The following is a 17,079-nucleotide window of genomic DNA, read 5'->3' on the forward strand; positions in this document are numbered from 1 at the left end:
GTCATGTGGCGTGTGTTCCTGCATGCGTGTTTGTGTAGGGGTGTTAGATGCTTCCAGACTTTGTTACAATATTGTAGGACCTTTTATCTTCAAGTCACCTCTTCGATTCCCTTTTGCTTCAGCAAGAACTAAAAGTTGCTCCAAACCATTTGGATATTTGGATAGTTTGTATACGAAATGAGTTTAGAGGAACTTGTACTGGATCCAGTATATCAAATTTGGTATTGTACTTATTCCTAGTGTTCAGGCTTAAAAGGAGAAGCCAAGAGGCCGCATAGCGCAGAAGGAAATGCTGGTGGGGCTGTCTGAAGATACTAACTTTGTTCTGTTGGAACACCGGGGAAAGATTGGTAACTTCTTTCAGCTGGGATGCCAGGCTGACTCTCTTCATCTACAATGAAGTCATCTCTCTCAGGCTCCAGCATATAGTATAACCGTTGTAGTACGTCACACATGGAGTTATGCAAAACATCTTACATACTTTTCTTTTTAAAGAATATATTTCCCCCTGTGACTGGGCTATTTTTATGGTTGATCGTTTCAGAGAAGTTTCTCTCGGGGGAATATATCTTCCAATTGGTTAGTAGCAGAGGAGGAGAGGAAAGTTACATGACTGATAAGAATAGATCTGGAGAGGAGGAAGAATATAGTGGTTTCTTATGGAAAAAATTAGCAGTTGCTAGTCTGTTGAAATGTTCCCTTACCATGAGAACTGTTTTCTATGTCAGGCTTGATTTTGAGTCGTCATGCTGAATTCCAAATTAAGTGGCCTCACTTTAAGCTGTAAAATTATCAAATTAACCTCTATTGCTATCTGCTCATTTTAATAGCCAAGTCACTGGTTTTATTTGAGAAGGGAATTTCCTAAGATGTGCAGCATCTTGCCTCATTCTTGGTTGTGTTCAGTAATGCATATCGGGTGTGGGTTGGGGTTTGGTGTGGTTTTTTTAATAGGGCTGGGAGGGGATTTGTATTAAACCTCAAAGCTGTGTGTACTTCCTGCACATATCTAATGTACATACTTTCACGTGTTTGGGTTGTTTGGAAATGTCTCTGTGTGTGTGAAGTTCTGAATAAATGAAAATTGTCTTCTGAAGCTACTGAGTAAAACTGACAAGATTTCCTATGAATTTCTTTCTCATGGATGATAGCAGGTTGATTTTTTAGAGCTCTTCCAGCAATGAAGGCCTTTACAAGGTCTGTCTTGCTCAAGGACTTTTCATAGAATAGTGAATTCATGTTACTGCTTCTCTGTCAGACACTTGGTCATTGTCTTCTGAACTGCTGTTTTTGTGAAGTTGTAGGAGCTAAACTAGCCTTGATATTTCTGTCCCAAAATACAGGATTTTTTTTAGTCTGTTCCACTTCAATTTAAGATGTTTCTGTGGGTTAAGAAGAGATTGTCACAGTGTACATTGGTAAAGCATAATTCTTGTAGAAAGCCGAGCTTAAAACTTTTTTTCTGTTCAAGCAAGGGTCGATCAGTTTCAGAAACCAAACTGATGTTTTTCTTCATGTGCCTTTTTCTTCTTCTAGGGTTTTCACAGACATTCAGCAAGTCCTCAACAACCTGACACATCCCCGTTTTGTATTCACAGACAACGAGGGAGAAGCAGACATCCTCTACAACTTCTCACACTTCAAAGATTACAGGTTGCAATTTTTCCTCCGATAATACAAATTCTTTCTTTGTTATAAAAACTGTGTTCCCAAAGGCCTCCCCCACCTTCACCCAACAATTTCTTTCTTTTGTAGGAAGCTGAGTGAGGAAAGGCCTGAGGTAATGCTGAATCAGTTCCCATGTGAGAACCTCCTGACTGTCAAAGACTGCCTGGCATCCATCTCTAGAAGAGCTGGAGGACCAGACGGGCCAAGATGGTTGCCTCGTACTTTTAACCTCCAAACAGAATTGCCTCAGTTCATCAGCTACTTCCAACAACGTGAGAGAAGGTGGCTTATGTTTCCCCTTCCTTACATTTTGTGCTTTCTTGGTCCCGCTTCCCTCAAAGACCAGTACCCTGCATTTTGAGCTTGGCAGCTGTTACACCACCATAAGTTTGTTCTTGCTGCCTTAATGTTCAAGGGAATTTTATCTGGGAAGTGAGAGAGCTTTTTTAGGTATTTTTTTTATTATAAGAGTAGTTAAGCAATGCATTTTGAAACACAAACTTGGCCATGATTTGAATACAGATTTGAAGGCTGTTGCTTTTTGTCTAGTCAAGACCTTACCTCTAGTATTTAACAGATATACAAATTTCAGGGGACCAATAGCAGTTGTTCTTGTACTTAAGCCAGGGTGGAAAATGTTTAGAGTTAAAATGCGTGAGTTCTGTAAGGTTGTGAAAGTAAAATGGAGGTTTAGCGTTAGCCAAAAGCGGTTGTGGAGCTCTGCAGTTTTAAGTCCACATTCTTTCTGCCGCTACAGCTGCCTTGGAGTGGATGAAAACTAAGATTTTTCTTCCTGTAAGAGAGAAAGAGAGCATTAGGTACTGCTGGAGGAATAACCTCTCTTGCCTAGTATGGAGTATTCTGGTGGAAAAGTTGCTTCTTTGGTGACACTTGCTTACGGTGCCATCTGCCAGGCGTTTCATTTGGCCTTTCTTTGCTCTACATAGTTTGTTATTGACTGGCATGACCAGGAGAGAGCGCTCCTTCCACGTGTCCCTGGTGTGTGGTGCTTTAATTCCTTTTTAATACCAAGGGTTGACAGTGAATGCAGTGTGTATGTAGGGAACGGGAAGAAGGAAGTAGGAATTTTCAAATAAACAAACAAAACAGGCTCTCTTAAGTTAACATCGCGAACGTCAGCTCAGTTTATGCTGTGTATCATGAAGCTCAAGAAGTTTCTGAGGATGCTTTAATAGATTGAGGAAAGGAAGACATCAAGTGTTACCCTGCCCTTAGAAAGATACATTGAAAGACCAGCATGTTGCCTGCTTTTCTTAAGGATATTTCAGAGAATTTTGCTCCTTGAGGTGACTAGGTACTAGAAAGTGAGAAGATGGTGGTGTGCTTTCATTTTCTTGTAATATGGTGAGATGGTGAGGGGTCTGGAGAATAAGTCTTATGAGGAGAGGCTGAGGGAGCTGGGGTTATTCAGCCTGGAGAAGAGGAGGCTGAGGGGAGACCTTATTGCTCTCTACAACTACCTGAAAGGGGGGGGTGGAGAGAGGTGGGGGCCGGTCTCTTTTCTCAAGTCGGTGCTTTCATTTTCTTGCAATATGAACTGCTGAGATACAGTGTGATTTCTTCCCAAAGAGATGAGTTACGGTGTCATTTAATATGAATGATTTGAAGATGTTATTCAGGAATCAACTTGGAAAATTGCACGATACCCTGCCAGAATGTTCTCAGCCTCTTGGCAGAATGATTTCTGCAGCACGACCTGTGCCTGTTCACGATGATGCTGTCCTGTTGGTGGGTTGCTTTGTTCTTTTGAAGGAGTTGGGTGCAGAAGAAGGAAATAAACAGTGAAAGCATGCTAAGCCTGAACTGAAAAGATCAGCGAAAGCTACTGCTGCCTTTTCTGCCCTTAATGCCTAAGGTCTAACGTTACCAGGTGTCAGTCAAAAGTCCTTAGTTTTTGTCAAAATTAGGTTGACGGTTGGACAAGATGATCTTTAAGGTCCTTTCCAACCTAGAAGATTCTGTGATTCTGTAATATGAACTGCTGAGATATTGTGTGATTTCTTCCCAAAGAGATGAGTTACGGTGTCATTTAATATGAATGATTTGAAGATGTTACTCAGGAATCAACTTGGAAAATTGCACGATACCCTGCCAGAATGTTCTCAGCCTCTTGGCAGAATGATTTCTGCAGCACGACCTGTGCCTGTTCACGATGATGCTGTCCTGTTGGTGGGTTGCTTTGTTCTTTTGAAGGAGTTGGGTGCAGAAGAAGGAAATAAACAGTGAAAGCATGCTAAGCCTGAACTGAAAAGATCAGCGAAAGCTACTGCTGCCTTTTCTGCCCTTAATGCCTAAGGTCTAACGTTACCAGGTGTCAGTCAAAAGTCCTTAGTTTTTGCACTATAGCCCACATAAATAAAGTATTTTTTCAGGGGAGTATGCAGATCAGTTCTAGTGGATGTTCAGACACGAGTGAGGTGGATACTTACAGGCATTGGCTTTTCTCTCTTTTTCTCTCTCTCTCTCAGAGGAGAAGACAATCACTAAATATGCAAACCATGGAACTTGGCCAGAAGCCTGGATACCCACATCACCAACAGCCTTAACAATATCATCAGGCATAGGGAAAGCAGCCCAAAGGTTAGAGAGCATGGATTTGAATGTGATTTAAGGGGAAGAGCTGAAAAAGCTGCTTCATGCAAGGAAGTCTGAGAGTACAAAGAAGGAAATTTATTTTCTTCAAAAAATAAGGATGCAGTTTCAAATTAGCTATGGGCTTACAGTTTCAGTCAATTCAGAAATCATTCAGAATCAAATCGGTCAGCTCTCAAAGAGCCCGGTGTTTTCTTATTTAAAAAAAAAATATAAAAATATATAACTTCCCCTGACAGTAATGAATACACCAGTGTGGGGTTGGCAGATGATCACACATTAGCTATTGTTAGTGTCAGTCATAAATTTTGGTACATTATTGCGTCTGTCCCCTGGTTGATCACTATTGCAGAGCTACAGCTCTGCTCAGTGGCACAAAGCTAACAATAAATGAATCATGAAGGTTTTTGTAGAGACTGCAGTTGTACCTCAGAGTGTCACTTCAGCTTTATTTCTGTTGGTGTGCGGACTGCACATATTTTCTGGAATGCAGAAATGCACAAAGAATTGCTTCACATTTCTAGTTCAAAACAACAAGATCACCAAATTGATAAGTAAATTAATTTTGTGATTTTTTTTTTTTTAAATCCATGCATTCTGTCCTCCCACTTTCCCCACCCTGATGTCAAAGAGTTTGATAAAAGGTACCTCTTTGCATAACAACATTGTGTATTCATGCACATTTCTAAAGAAAAACTGAAAAGCATATAAGGATACCTCAAATCATCGAGGTAGCGACACCTTGTTTTCATTTCAGTTGAATTATATTTACTGTGAGTGGTTTTGCTTTGTTGCAGGTGGTGTGCAAATACATTGAGAATCCAGTCTTGTTTCACCGAGAAGATGTGGGGATGGTTAAATTTGACATCCGTTACGTTGTGTTGCTGCGGTCCATAAAACCACTCAAGCTCTATGCCTACGATGTGTTCTGGCTGCGCTTTTCAAATCGGTAATTACCTTCTCCTCATTAGTGTGGAGGGGCTTAGAATTAAATCTGATAGCTCGGAAACTAAGGAATTGTTTTATTCCCTAGGGCATTTTCACTTGATGACTTGGATGACTATGAGAAGCATTTCACAGTCATGAATTATGCTCCCGGTGTAACATTAAAACAGGTAAGCAAACAGCCCAAAACATTCCCTCACCTTTCCCTTGTTAGAAACTCTTCCAGTGCCTCCTTTGTGACTCTTGCCAAATAACCTATTTCACATCCATTTAAACAAGCAAGTCAGTATGTTGAAAGTACCCTAAGTCCTAAGCAATTATTTTCCTAGACTCTTCCCCCCCTAATCATCTGTGATTTATCTAAGGTAACGCAAAGCTAGATCCTAAATGTAACCGATGTCGATAGAGATCAGTAAAAGAATAATTAAAATGGCACCTAATCATTGTCAAAGACTTCAGTGTGATCTTCTATAACAGGAAATACTGGAACAAGGAAGGTAGTCAAAACTGTCTAATTCCCTAGTTCTCTACCTGGGTTTGTATAAATGGCAAAAAATATTTGATGTTTCATTCTCTTTTCATCTGATTGCTCAGTCATTCCCAACCAAAACAGTCTTTGATGTTGCTAAACTGTTTTAGGTACACTGTGAAGAATTTATTCCTCTCTTTGAAAAACAATATCCTGAATATCCTTGGACAATGGTACAAGTAAGTCAGCAATTCATCTTTCTTGTGTAAATGTTCATGAATTCTTTTTACTCGGCAAACTAGCTTTTTCAAAAATGGTGTGTTTTTTTCCCTCATAAGACGTACTTCATGTGTATCAGTTCCATAAAGGACAACAAATGTTAACCTTTCTTTTAGAAGCATTTATTAACTTGGTGGAATTTCCCTCAAATATTTTGTTGTTAGCGTTTGAGAATATTATTTCATGATTATACTATAAGAAGTCTGTATATTAGACTTAGTAAGTCCTGACTACCTTCAGGATCCTGGGAAGAGGGTCTTTTTTTTTTTTTTTGCAAGTTCCATCTTTTTTAGCAGAAGGTTGCCAATAATCTAAGCCCATGGTTGTGAAGACTTTTAGTATTTCCTGAGAGAAGGCAGGGAAATCCAGAATATAAAGCGTGCTGATCACTACAGTTGTTGTTCATGTGGTGTGGAAAAGTTGTTTTCAAAACCTGCACTATTCTTCAGTAGAACAGCGTTTGAGAATATTATTTCATGATTATACTATAAGAAGTCTGTATATTAGACTTAGTAAGTCCTGACTACCTTCAGGATCCTGGGAAGAGGGTCTTTTTTTTTTTTTTTTTTTGCAAGTTCCATCTTTTTTAGCAGAAGGTTGCCAATAATCTAAGCCCATGGTTGTGAAGACTTTTAGTATTTCCTGAGAGAAGGCAGGGAAATCCAGAATATAAAGCGTGCTGATCACTACAGTTGTTGCTCACGTGGCATGGAAAAGTTGTTTTCAAAACCTGCACTATTCTTCAGTAGAACATTGATTCTGAAAAGTTGAACCAGTGAAGTATTCAGGCTCTTGCCTCTTTAGTTCCAAACAGCTTCACAAGATAAGGAGCTGTCAGAACAAGTAGGAAACTAAAGTAAATAGGAAATTACAGTATATGGTAATTCCAGTGAAATGGCATCACAGATTTTGATTTATCTCTTTTAAAGCAGAGCTGTAGGTCTAAAGATCTCCCTGCATCACTTTCAGGTTTGCTTGCTGGGCAAGCTGAGATGTGCCCAGCTGTGCCCAAGTAGCTGGGGGGAAATAAACACTGCCTCTGCTCCGGGGGTACGGTGCTTGAGAGGGTACACTGCCAGATTGGATGGCACAGAGCCTGCATTTGTGTGCTGTAGCATATTTAAAGAAACCAAGTTAGCCTGGTCTTCTCTCTTTTCTTAAAGACCCCTCCTCTGCCAATGTAATATCTCAGCCAGTAAGTTAGAACCCCTGTTAGTTAAATTAAATCTTTCCTTGGAGACCGCAGTGCAGAATTTCTTGCTGCTGCCCCAGCTTCTCTCTGTTGGCGAGCTGGCCAGAGGCCTGACCTTAGTCATTCATTGCATTATGTCTTTTCACAAGAAAAACAAATGGTTCCCTAATACTAGGGCATCTTTTATCTGCAAAGAGGAAGCTCCAAATATTGTAGTTCCACAAAACATGCAGGAAGGTGGATGAGGGCCTTCTCGTTGACTGTTGCCTGTAATTCATGCTTGAAAGAAAAAGCTGAACATGAACAGAACATGGACAAAACTGAATTGTTGCATCCTTCCATATTTATCAGGAAGTCGTTGCATTATGTCTTTTCACGAGAAAAACAAATGGTTCCCTAATACTAGGGCATCTTTTATCTGCAAAGAGGAAGCTCCAAATATTGTAGTTCCACAAAACATGCAGGAAGGTGGATGAGGGCCTTCCCGTTGACTATTGCCTGTAATTTGTGCTTGAAAGAAAAAGCTGAACATGAACAGAACATGGACAAAACTGAATTGTTGCATCCTTCCATATTTATCAGGAGCTAGAAGATGCAGAATGAACAGTAGCTGAGCATTTATATGTGTGTATGCTTTCAAAGTGAATAAATTACCCAACTGTGGGTTGATTTCCATAAATTAATGTTCATCCATTTTAACTGGAACCTCGCATCCAATCAAGGATACTCAGAGTATGACAGCTTTTGCAGCATTAGGTTTAAAAAGGAGACTATAGGGGGTGAAAAGATACACAAAATACGTACTGTAGGTTATCCAAAGTAGTCCAGTCTGCAGAATAGGAAGCGTTACACCATCTCTTTGTTTGCAGAAGGAATGGTTCATTTCAGCATAAACTCAATGCCAAAATTCACACCTGTGTGTTCTTCCTGTTTTATTTCACTTGCACTTTGGATATATGACAGTTTCTCAAAATACCAATGTAGTATATTCTTAAAATCTCCATGTCCCCACCACGCTTTTCAGGGGAGGTATAAAAAATGGATAGAAGACTTATCATTGTGGAACAAAACAGGTAGAATACAAATTAATAGGCAGGGAAAAGTCAGAACTTGACAGTTGAACTGCTGGTATTCACAGAATGTTCACAGGTTTTCTTTTTCCCTTCCTCTATGCGTAAGTGCAGTACTATACATAATGTCTGAGAAGGGGGTTAATTCTAATATTGAATGCCCTGTTTACAGGATTTCTGTAGTACTGACTTGCTCCCCAGAAAAGTCTGTGGATATTGCCAGGTGCTTGGTGCTTTCACTCTTGTCTTTAGGTCTAAATGCATGTTTTGAAGCTAATACTGTGCAGATTTTCATCTGTTGACTAGTGTCATTTATACAAAATCTTTAAAAGTTTGTATGAATGATGTTATTAAAAACATGTTTATTGCTTTTATGGAACCTCACTTGTTATTCAGAGATCTTTTTTCTGTTATTAGGCAAATATTTTTAAGGCATTTGCTGAATTGTTCCAAGTTGCTTCAGCTAATCCTGCGCCTCTTGGCATCTGCGATTACCCGTCATCAAGAGCAATATATGCTGTTGACTTGATGCTTAAATGGGACACCAGCAGAGATAGTGAGAAGCTTTGTTTCTTTGAGTGTTCAATTCTTTATATTTGTGGACCTTTACAGAAATTTAGTACTACTGTCAGAACTCTTACTGTCTTTCAAGCAGCGAGAGCTGTGCGCTCTGTGCCTCCCACTGATATCTGCAACTCGGCATTTGCTGAATTGTTCCAAGTTGCTTCAGCTAAACCTGCACCTCTTGGCATCTGCGATTACCCGTCGTCAAGAGCAATATATGCTGTTGACCTGATGCTTAAATGGGACACCAGCAGAGATGGTGAGAAGCTTTGTTTCTTTGAATGTTCAATTCTTTATATTTGTGGACCTTTACAGAAATTTAGTACTACTGTCAGAACTCTTACTGTCTTTCAAGCAGCGAGAGCTGTGCGCTCTGTGCCTCCCACTGATATCTGCAACTCCAGATGTGCTTTGATCTCTGGGGTTAGCATCTGCCAGGCTGGTTAACAGGAATGATGGGGGACCTGTTAACTGTGCTTGGCTGAGTCCTTGCTTCCCTTGTGCCTCTGCTACTGACATTCTCTGTTTAAAAAAAACAAAACCAAACCTAAATAACCCCACAACAACACCACAAACAAACAAAAAAACCCCACACAGAAAAAGCCCAACTGTACAGCAATCCAATCTAGTCACTCTGACAGCAGCAATATTTCTTTCCCATTTATTGTGAAACAATGTCTGAAATACCTGTCTCTTTGTGAAAACCTTAAAGAGACATTTTAGTATCTGTCCAAGTATTCTGAACTTGGACCACTGTCTTCAATGCACACTTATTAAAGCAGGGAAGGGACCACATTCATCATCTCAGTGTTATTGATCCTCAGGACCATCACTCAGTTGCCAAGTCTCTGTAAGAACATATATGTGAAGTTGCTTCATGTTAGTGCCACAGCATCGCTAACTACCCGGAGCTTTTCTTCCAGTCAGTTGTGGAGGACTGGTAGTAAAATTTACCAAACAGGGTGAATTTGTTTTTATCTCACCAGGAGGTTCAAAACCATTCTGTCAGCATGCCCACCCCAGACACAGAATCACAGAATCTTCTCGGTTGGAAGGGACCTTAAAGATCATCTTGTCCAACCGTCAACCTAACTGACAAAAATAGACCCCCACACAACAAACAAGGAGCATCATCACTAAACCATACCTCCCAGCACTACATCACCCTGTCTTTTGAACACCTCCAGGGATGGTGCCTCAACCACCTCCCTGGGCAGCCCATTCCAATGGCTGAGAACCCTTTCAGTGAAAAAATTTTTCCTAATATCCAGCCTGAACCTCCCCTGGTGCAACTTGAGGCCATTTCCTCTTGTCCTGTCGCCTGTGACTTGAGAAAAGAGACCGACCCCCACCTCTCTACACCCTCCTTTCAGGTAGTTGTAGAGAGCAATAAGGTCTCCCCTCAGCCTCCTCTTCTCCAGGCTGAATAACCCCAGTTCCCTCAGCCTCTCCTCATAAGACTTATTCTCCAGACCCCTCACATCTCTTGTAGGTAGAAAAGCAGCAGAGGTGCTGAGCCAACACAAAAAGGACTGTTGAGGGGCTATCAAGCACAACTGAGTGTACTCTTTTCTTGTAATGGAACACAGGAGAAATTAATTGTTTGTGCCCAGGTTTGCTGGAGGAGTGATTAGACACAACTGAGTGTACTCTTTTCTTGTAACGTTGTGGTCCCTGGAACACAGGAGAAATTAATTGCTTGTGCCCAGGTTTGCTGGAGGAGTGATTAGATGTATATTGGGTCGGTTCCCCCAGCCCTCTGCTGGAGTGGCTGATTCTGTAAATATTGAATCACTTTCGTGGAGGGAAATAATTGAGGAGCAGGCGGGGTAGAATTGAGCCTTAGCTGTTCAGATCAGGTGGAACAAGGTTTTGAATTTGGGGCTGCTACACCCGCGTTGAGCGCTCTTTCGCCTCTCTTAGGGTTGTCTTGAATGGGAGAGGCAAAGCAACTCACTCATATAACTAACTCGGGGAAAACTACTGCAGTAGAAGGACCACCCTCACATTACAGCTCTGGCTGTACGTGGGTTGTGCAGGTCCCTCCCTGGCCTTTGGGAGATGCAGGCGTGGGTGCAAAAGTCACAGCTGTGATGCTGTAGGCAGCCTATGGATGAACAGGTTAGTTGTTTCTGTGCAGAGCAGAGTATGGTTTCCCTATGCATCAGACGCTTGAACGCTCACAGTATCAACACCAGACAAGAAAATAAAATCTTTCATTTCTCTTTGCACAGAATGCATTTGATTCTGAACTGTACTGATGAAGTTTTAAGAGAAAATTAAACTTCCTGGTTTCCCTTTAGGAGCGAGATGAAGTGGTAGGTGGGAGTGGCTTAAGCGTAAAGGAACAGGACCGCCAGAACTGGAAAGGTAGATATCTAAGAGCTTTAAGAAAGGAAGGTTTGTACTGAAATGTGAAAGGATAAGGAGAGTTTTCTGGAAGATGTTTCAAACTGTCAAGCAAGACAGCTGTATCAGGGAAATCCTATTACATCGTTGCAAATTCTCATTCCAAATGAGGCATTGGATTAGCACAGTGATTGCAGAATCTGTTGGATGCTTGTCCTCTGGGTAATGATGGTAGAGCACAGCTCTGTTCCTCCCAAAAAACCCCCAAACCAAACCTACTGAAACAAAAACACTCTACTACCATGCCATCTTGAGTCATAAAAAATGGCTTTTTTTCAGTCGCTTTCTATAATCTGTGGTTCAAAGACAGGTAGTGATTCAGGTTCTTTATAGAATTTGTATTAAGAGGCAATGTCTGTGTTCCCCTTTACAGGGAAAAGAATTATGCAGCCTCAGATCCTGGAGGTGAACTTTAATCCCGACTGTGACAGAGCCTGCAAATACCACCCTACCTTTTTTAATGATGTCTTCAGCACCCTATTTCTGGATGAAACAGACAGCTGCCATGTGACGTGCATTGTCTAGCCACAGGAGGCTTGACTCTATTAATTTCCTTCCCAGATATGCTTAACAGCAAGATTTATATTTCAGTTCTATGAGCTGCTGATGCAACTATTTTCCTATACTGGTAACCTAGGGAAAAAAAAAAAAATTATATTAGAATAATATGCATATACCATGTACTGTATTGATAATCATTTTGTCTGCATCTTCCTTGTCTTGCTTTGTTCTATAAATCATCGGTTGCGTTGACCAAATGTCTTGTTCATCGAATATGGGAGACCTCAAAATAGGACAGTAACTGGAACAATTGACTTGTTTTTCAGGTAGCCTGCTTGCTTGCTGGGAAACATTGCACAAGTTCCCCATGTCAACATTAAAACTGTAATTTACTGATCATGTTGGAGTTTGTGTATCTCTTTCTTACCTATTCCTCTGTTATTCAAAGATCTGAAATGTTCTGATGGGAAATGCAATGAATTACTAGGGTAATGAGATTAAAGATTTAATGGCTCTGTCCCTTTTTTCTTATTTAAAAAAAGGTAAACAAACCCTGCAACATTTAGGAACCCTGTACTGCTGGTTGTCCTAGCCTGCCCCTTAAAGAAACTAGATTTATTGGGGTTTTTTTGGAGAAGGGGTCAGGCAGAAAGTAAGAAGGATGCAATGTCTAGAGCAGCACAGGTGAGCAGAAGCAGCCTTGAAGGAATGAAAAGGATCTGGGAGACCGTGCTAGAAGCCCAAGCAAACTTTGGACTTCAAACTTTAGGGCCTAAAATAGGAGGTATTTGGGAGTGGGGTGTCGGTTTGGAAGTAATTGTTCCTAATCTCTCCTCCTTCCTCACATCAGGGTAACTGGCTGAAATTTAGCAATTTTGGGCTCTGTTTGTGTTGCTTTGTGTGCACGTATAAGTTGTGAAAATTCTGCTGTCCATCATGAAATATGTATTATATGGGTACTGTTTCTTTAAGCTAGTTGCAGAAATTGGATCTGTTTGAGCGCAAAGTCCAGTTATAAAATGGTATAAATGTTCTAAACCTTGGTTCAGGTTTTGCAAATATGCAAAGTTATACTTCATGATCAGGAAGGGAGAGGGATATTTTAGGCTATTTCAGGCTGGTCTGCAGAAACTTGCTACTTTAACTGACTGGAACATGGGCTGGAGAAATAAACCATCTGCGTCCTATGGAGAATTCAGTCACTGCAGAGGTGGGACAGAAGGGAGAGCTGGATTGCGCAGCCAGAAGTGGTGCTGACAGCCATATTGCTCTCCTGCTTGTGAGTCAGAACTTTTTTGTACTTAAATGTGATCAAAGAAACGTGGTGAAGTGCTTAAGATAGATGGTGTGACTGCTTCCAGCGCAGGGAAAAAAGGTGTCTCTGATGCAGAATATAGTAGTGGGGGCTTGAGGCTGGACGCAAAGGGACACGCAGTGCTGCTCAGCAGATGGTTTTTCACTGCCAGGAGAGCAAAAGGCACTTTCTGCCTTCAGAGTACCAGAAGTTAGTACTTCAGAGTTAGAAAACATCTAACAAGGTGTCTGTGGATCTAGACTAAAGGGGAAGGTTTCCCTCATCACAAGGGGAAAAGTGACGTCACGTTTAGCGAACCAGGAGAATGACTTCTAAAAAGTAGGAAGATTTGTGCAGTGAGACCACAAGCTGTGGGCATAAAAAGTCCATTGTACTCTTATACAAGAGATGGTTTTATCTTATGGGAAGCAACTGGTTGAACTAAGCAGCCCAGATCTTACTCTGTCAGCTACCCTAACCCTGAGGAGAAGAAACCCTTATTTCTGTTTCTAAGTGGCTCAAGTGAGAAGGTGTAGGTAGGAGACACTGTAACCCTGAGGAGGAGAAAGCCTTGTTTCTGTTTCTAAGTGGCTCAAGTGAGAAGGTGTGGGTAGGAGACACAAGTAGCTATGGTGTATGTGCTGCCCTGCTGGGCAACAGATCCACCCGTGGCCTGGCTGCTGGCTGTCAAGTTGTGGTGGTGAACTGGCATCACACTGAGGGTCCAGCTGGAGCACCTTAGTGCTGCTGGCGATGCCTCAGAGGTGTGTGTGCAGGGGGCTGCTGAATATTTGGGTCCTCTCAGTTTCTGTCCAGGTGCTCTGAGTTTCCTGTTCTGTCTTACCCATTGCAGTGGTGAGGAGAGATGAAGGGACTATCTTTGAGGCTGTAGCATCCTGTTGCCTTCAGTATTTTTCTGCTCGAAACCATTTAAAAGCAATAAAAACAGAGGAACAAGGTTAGTAAGTTTACGTGTAGTTTAATGCATTTAGCTGATACTAGATCGTACGATGCTTCGAGGTGGGAAGGCACCAACTGTGGAAAAAAAAAAAAATCTCAAATATTTCCAGAGTACAATGACCAGAAGATAAATATCTGGCAGCTGTAGTGGGACACACAGCACTAATGCACTGTGTCTAGTGGTAAACATGACAGATCCAGGCCTCAATCATGCCCGTCACTGTTAGGAGCAGCTTTCTGGAAGTTACGTTAATATATGGCTGGATTTCTTCCTCTGAGCATAATGGAATTCATGCTTATTTCTGCTAATAGTTAAAATGCTGTTGTCGTATAAAATGTAGTATAGAAAACTAGTACTTTTTCAATCAGCACTATCTTTTAGTTTGTTATAAAACCCAGTCAGGAATATATATATACCCCTTTGTGACTTGCCTAGTAAAGGCATTATTTGTTTCAAACAAGTGCTGCTTTGTCAACTTGTAATTAGCAAATGAATGCTGTAAGTAGTTCAGCTAAAAATAAAATAAGGCCATAAGTTTATTTAGAAAATTCTTGTGGAGGAAAAAAAAAAAGAAATCTTCTTTGCTGAAGACTGTTTCTTCAGATTTGTTTCTTGTTGCGATTGTCCTTCCAGACGCGGTAATTGAGCGCAGAAGCCATGGTCAGCCAAGCTAAATAAGGAACCATCAAATAAGCAGCTGTTTTGTTGATGTTATACCAGGAAGCAGTTGTAGCTGTTGCCGTACCAGTCGTGAGCAGGAGAGTCACCAACCCCTGAAACACAGGAAGGTGGTTAGTGTTGTTTTCACTTGTTGCGTTTTCTTAATTAGCTAGTCTTTGCGTGGCTCTTTCCGCTTAGCTCTGGCATTTGTTGGATCCCTCCACGAGGTAATTCCTCCTCAGAAAACCAAGCAGCAAAAAAAGGGAGAGATTTCTGCGGAGTTACGAGTTGAATTGACTCATAAAATGATACAACAGTCACAAGAAAGGGCATTGCAGCTGGGAATAGGAGAGGGACAATAAAATCCTTCTCGCCCACACCTTGTTTGGCAGCAGGAAGTGCCACATTGACTATAACCCAGTGTGACTTTTGAGCAAGTCACTTTTAAGGAACTAAGCTTAATTAGTCTTTTCATGCCATGGGTCCTGCCTGAAGGGATGCAGTGTGAAAGAATCAATGATGGATTGCAAAGTCTTCCACTGTTACAGCATTTCATATATATATTTACAGAACCAGGCAAATATTTTCTTTTTATTATTGATTTTTATTTTTGAGGCAAGCTGTTTTGCTTCTGACTGAGGAAAATTCATCTTGTCTGTAGTGGGTGCTGTTACCTGAGAAATGTTATGATAAGCTTCTTATCGCTGCTGTTTGCCAGAGATACCTAGGAATCTTAGTGAGGCATAAATGTTTACACTTTCTAGTCACACAAAAGCTCTTATCAAAGGGTGGCAGAAAGAGCTTCTTGAAATCTAAACATTTATGGAGGTTGTAGATATGTAAACTCAGGTGGCTGCCAGCATGCATTAAAGAGAATTTTAGAAAACTTCTGCAAGCCATATTGTATACTCGGGCTCATTTTCAGGGGTTTGTAACATTTGTTACAATGTACAAATTGTTACAAATTGTACATTTTCAGGATTGTAACACAAAACTTCTGTCTTAGCACCTTGCAAATGGCAAGCAAACGCTTGTGATTAAGAAACTTAACTTTTCCACTTACCCATCCCATTTTGTGAGCTCCAAAAAATATTGGAGTCCATGCCCAGTTTAATGCCAGCTGCCCCGCGTACAGACCCAGAGGAACCACCGATTTTTCGTTGAAGCCCCCCAATTCCTTCCACACCAGGTAGGAGCCATATCTGGAGAAAACAAATGTAAGGTGTAATTCAGTATGTTGGTTGGAAAGCAGCCACGCATCCTTGATCAGATGAAACGACTTCAGTGCTGGGGTCTAAATTCATCTGGCAAAGTAGATATCCAGGTACTACTTGGCAAAGTAACGGACTGCACAGGGTTGATATGGAGGGCAAAAAACTCCCCATCCTCTCAGAGTTCTTGCTTCTAGGTGCAGAGGAGCAGATGACCTACTGCATTTCAGTCTTGAAAGGGAAAGCTGTGTTGAAATGGAAGCAAGTCTTAAGATACAAGGCTAAAAGGTAAGTAAGTCTCCAAATGGAAGCAAGTCTTAAGATGCAAGGGTAAAAGGTAAGTCTCTAAATAGCGAAGGAACTGCTAATTTTGGTTCCGGGAGAACACAACCCACCAACTTTTTAAGTGGATGAAATTCGTATAGGAGAAGTAGGAATTGAGTGGCACCCCAAAGCCATAGGTGAGTATGGGGATGGATGGTGTTTGAGCAGGAGGAACCCTACAGTCACTTTTTAGAAAGAAGAGGATGATACGGGGAGAACAAAGGTTTTAGGAGTTCGGCGGAAAGACTTCACCATAAGAAGTATCCAGCAACCTTCCTGTCTGCAGGACTCTGGCTACTGAAAGATCTTGCAAAAATATTTTGAAGATTTTGCACAGATCTTCTTAATGCCATAGAAGAACAGTTCACTGCAGGGATCCTAGAATGCACGCTGCTAAAGACAGGAATTCTCAGGATTTAGGAGATTTACTAATGTAAGGTTTATTTTTGTACTGAACAGAATATAATTTTGAAAACAAATATATTTCAATATATAAATTTTCAATTTATAAATATAAATTTTCAAAATATATTTATTTTTGGAATATTATTATATATATATTATATATAAATTTGATATATATATCAAATATATATTTGAATATCAACAGCCTGATTAGAACAGGGAGCGTTCAACACCTAAGACTATTTCTTTTGCTCTTCTTTGACTTCCCCTTTAGACAGTAGCTACATTTCGGTCCAGATGACTGCACAGCAGGAGCAGACAAACATCCATAGGAGTAATTGCAAGGAGTTTGTCTTCATTTGTAAGTCACACAAGAAGGCCTTTTTTTCCTCTCCTGTTTAACCCAATCAAGGACACAAGCCATGCTTCTTGGCCCCCACTGAACAATGCACTTTTGATGTTTTTGGCAGTTTAATTGCAGACAGTATTAAAAAAAAAAAAAAAAAAAAAAAAA

At 40.8% G+C, this 17,079-nt stretch overlaps 2 protein-coding genes across 2 annotated transcripts in view; one reads left to right on the top strand and one right to left on the bottom strand.

Annotated features, from left to right (window-relative positions):
• Positions 1 to 1,471: 1,471 nt before the first annotated feature.
• On the top strand, positions 1,472 to 12,106 carry TTLL12 (tubulin tyrosine ligase like 12; the record flags this gene model as incomplete). Its single annotated transcript, XM_014961519.1, is given in 8 exon segments — positions 1,472 to 1,653; positions 1,756 to 1,950; positions 4,158 to 4,269; positions 5,079 to 5,230; positions 5,315 to 5,396; positions 5,866 to 5,934; positions 8,654 to 8,792; positions 11,583 to 12,106. Coding segments are annotated over 8 exon segments (1,083 nt in total), but the record flags the coding sequence as incomplete, so codon positions are not given.
• Positions 12,107 to 13,966: 1,860 nt separating this feature from the next.
• The window catches only part of TSPO (translocator protein), a 5,612-nt gene continuing 2,499 nt past the window's right edge, over positions 13,967 to 17,079 (bottom strand). Inside the window, exons 2-3 of the mRNA XM_014961518.1 lie at positions 15,689 to 15,827; positions 13,967 to 14,738 (exon numbers count right to left, since the gene is read on the bottom strand). Of these exons, the coding sequence (XP_014817004.1) occupies positions 14,565 to 14,738; positions 15,689 to 15,827 (313 nt within the window). The 3' untranslated portion in view covers positions 13,967 to 14,564. The remainder of the gene's footprint in view (positions 14,739 to 15,688; positions 15,828 to 17,079) is intronic.

The sequence above is a fragment of the Calidris pugnax genome, unplaced genomic scaffold, assembly GCF_001431845.1.
Source record: "Calidris pugnax isolate Ruff unplaced genomic scaffold, ASM143184v1 scaffold589, whole genome shotgun sequence".
Classification (NCBI taxonomy): domain Eukaryota; kingdom Metazoa; phylum Chordata; class Aves; order Charadriiformes; family Scolopacidae; genus Calidris; species Calidris pugnax.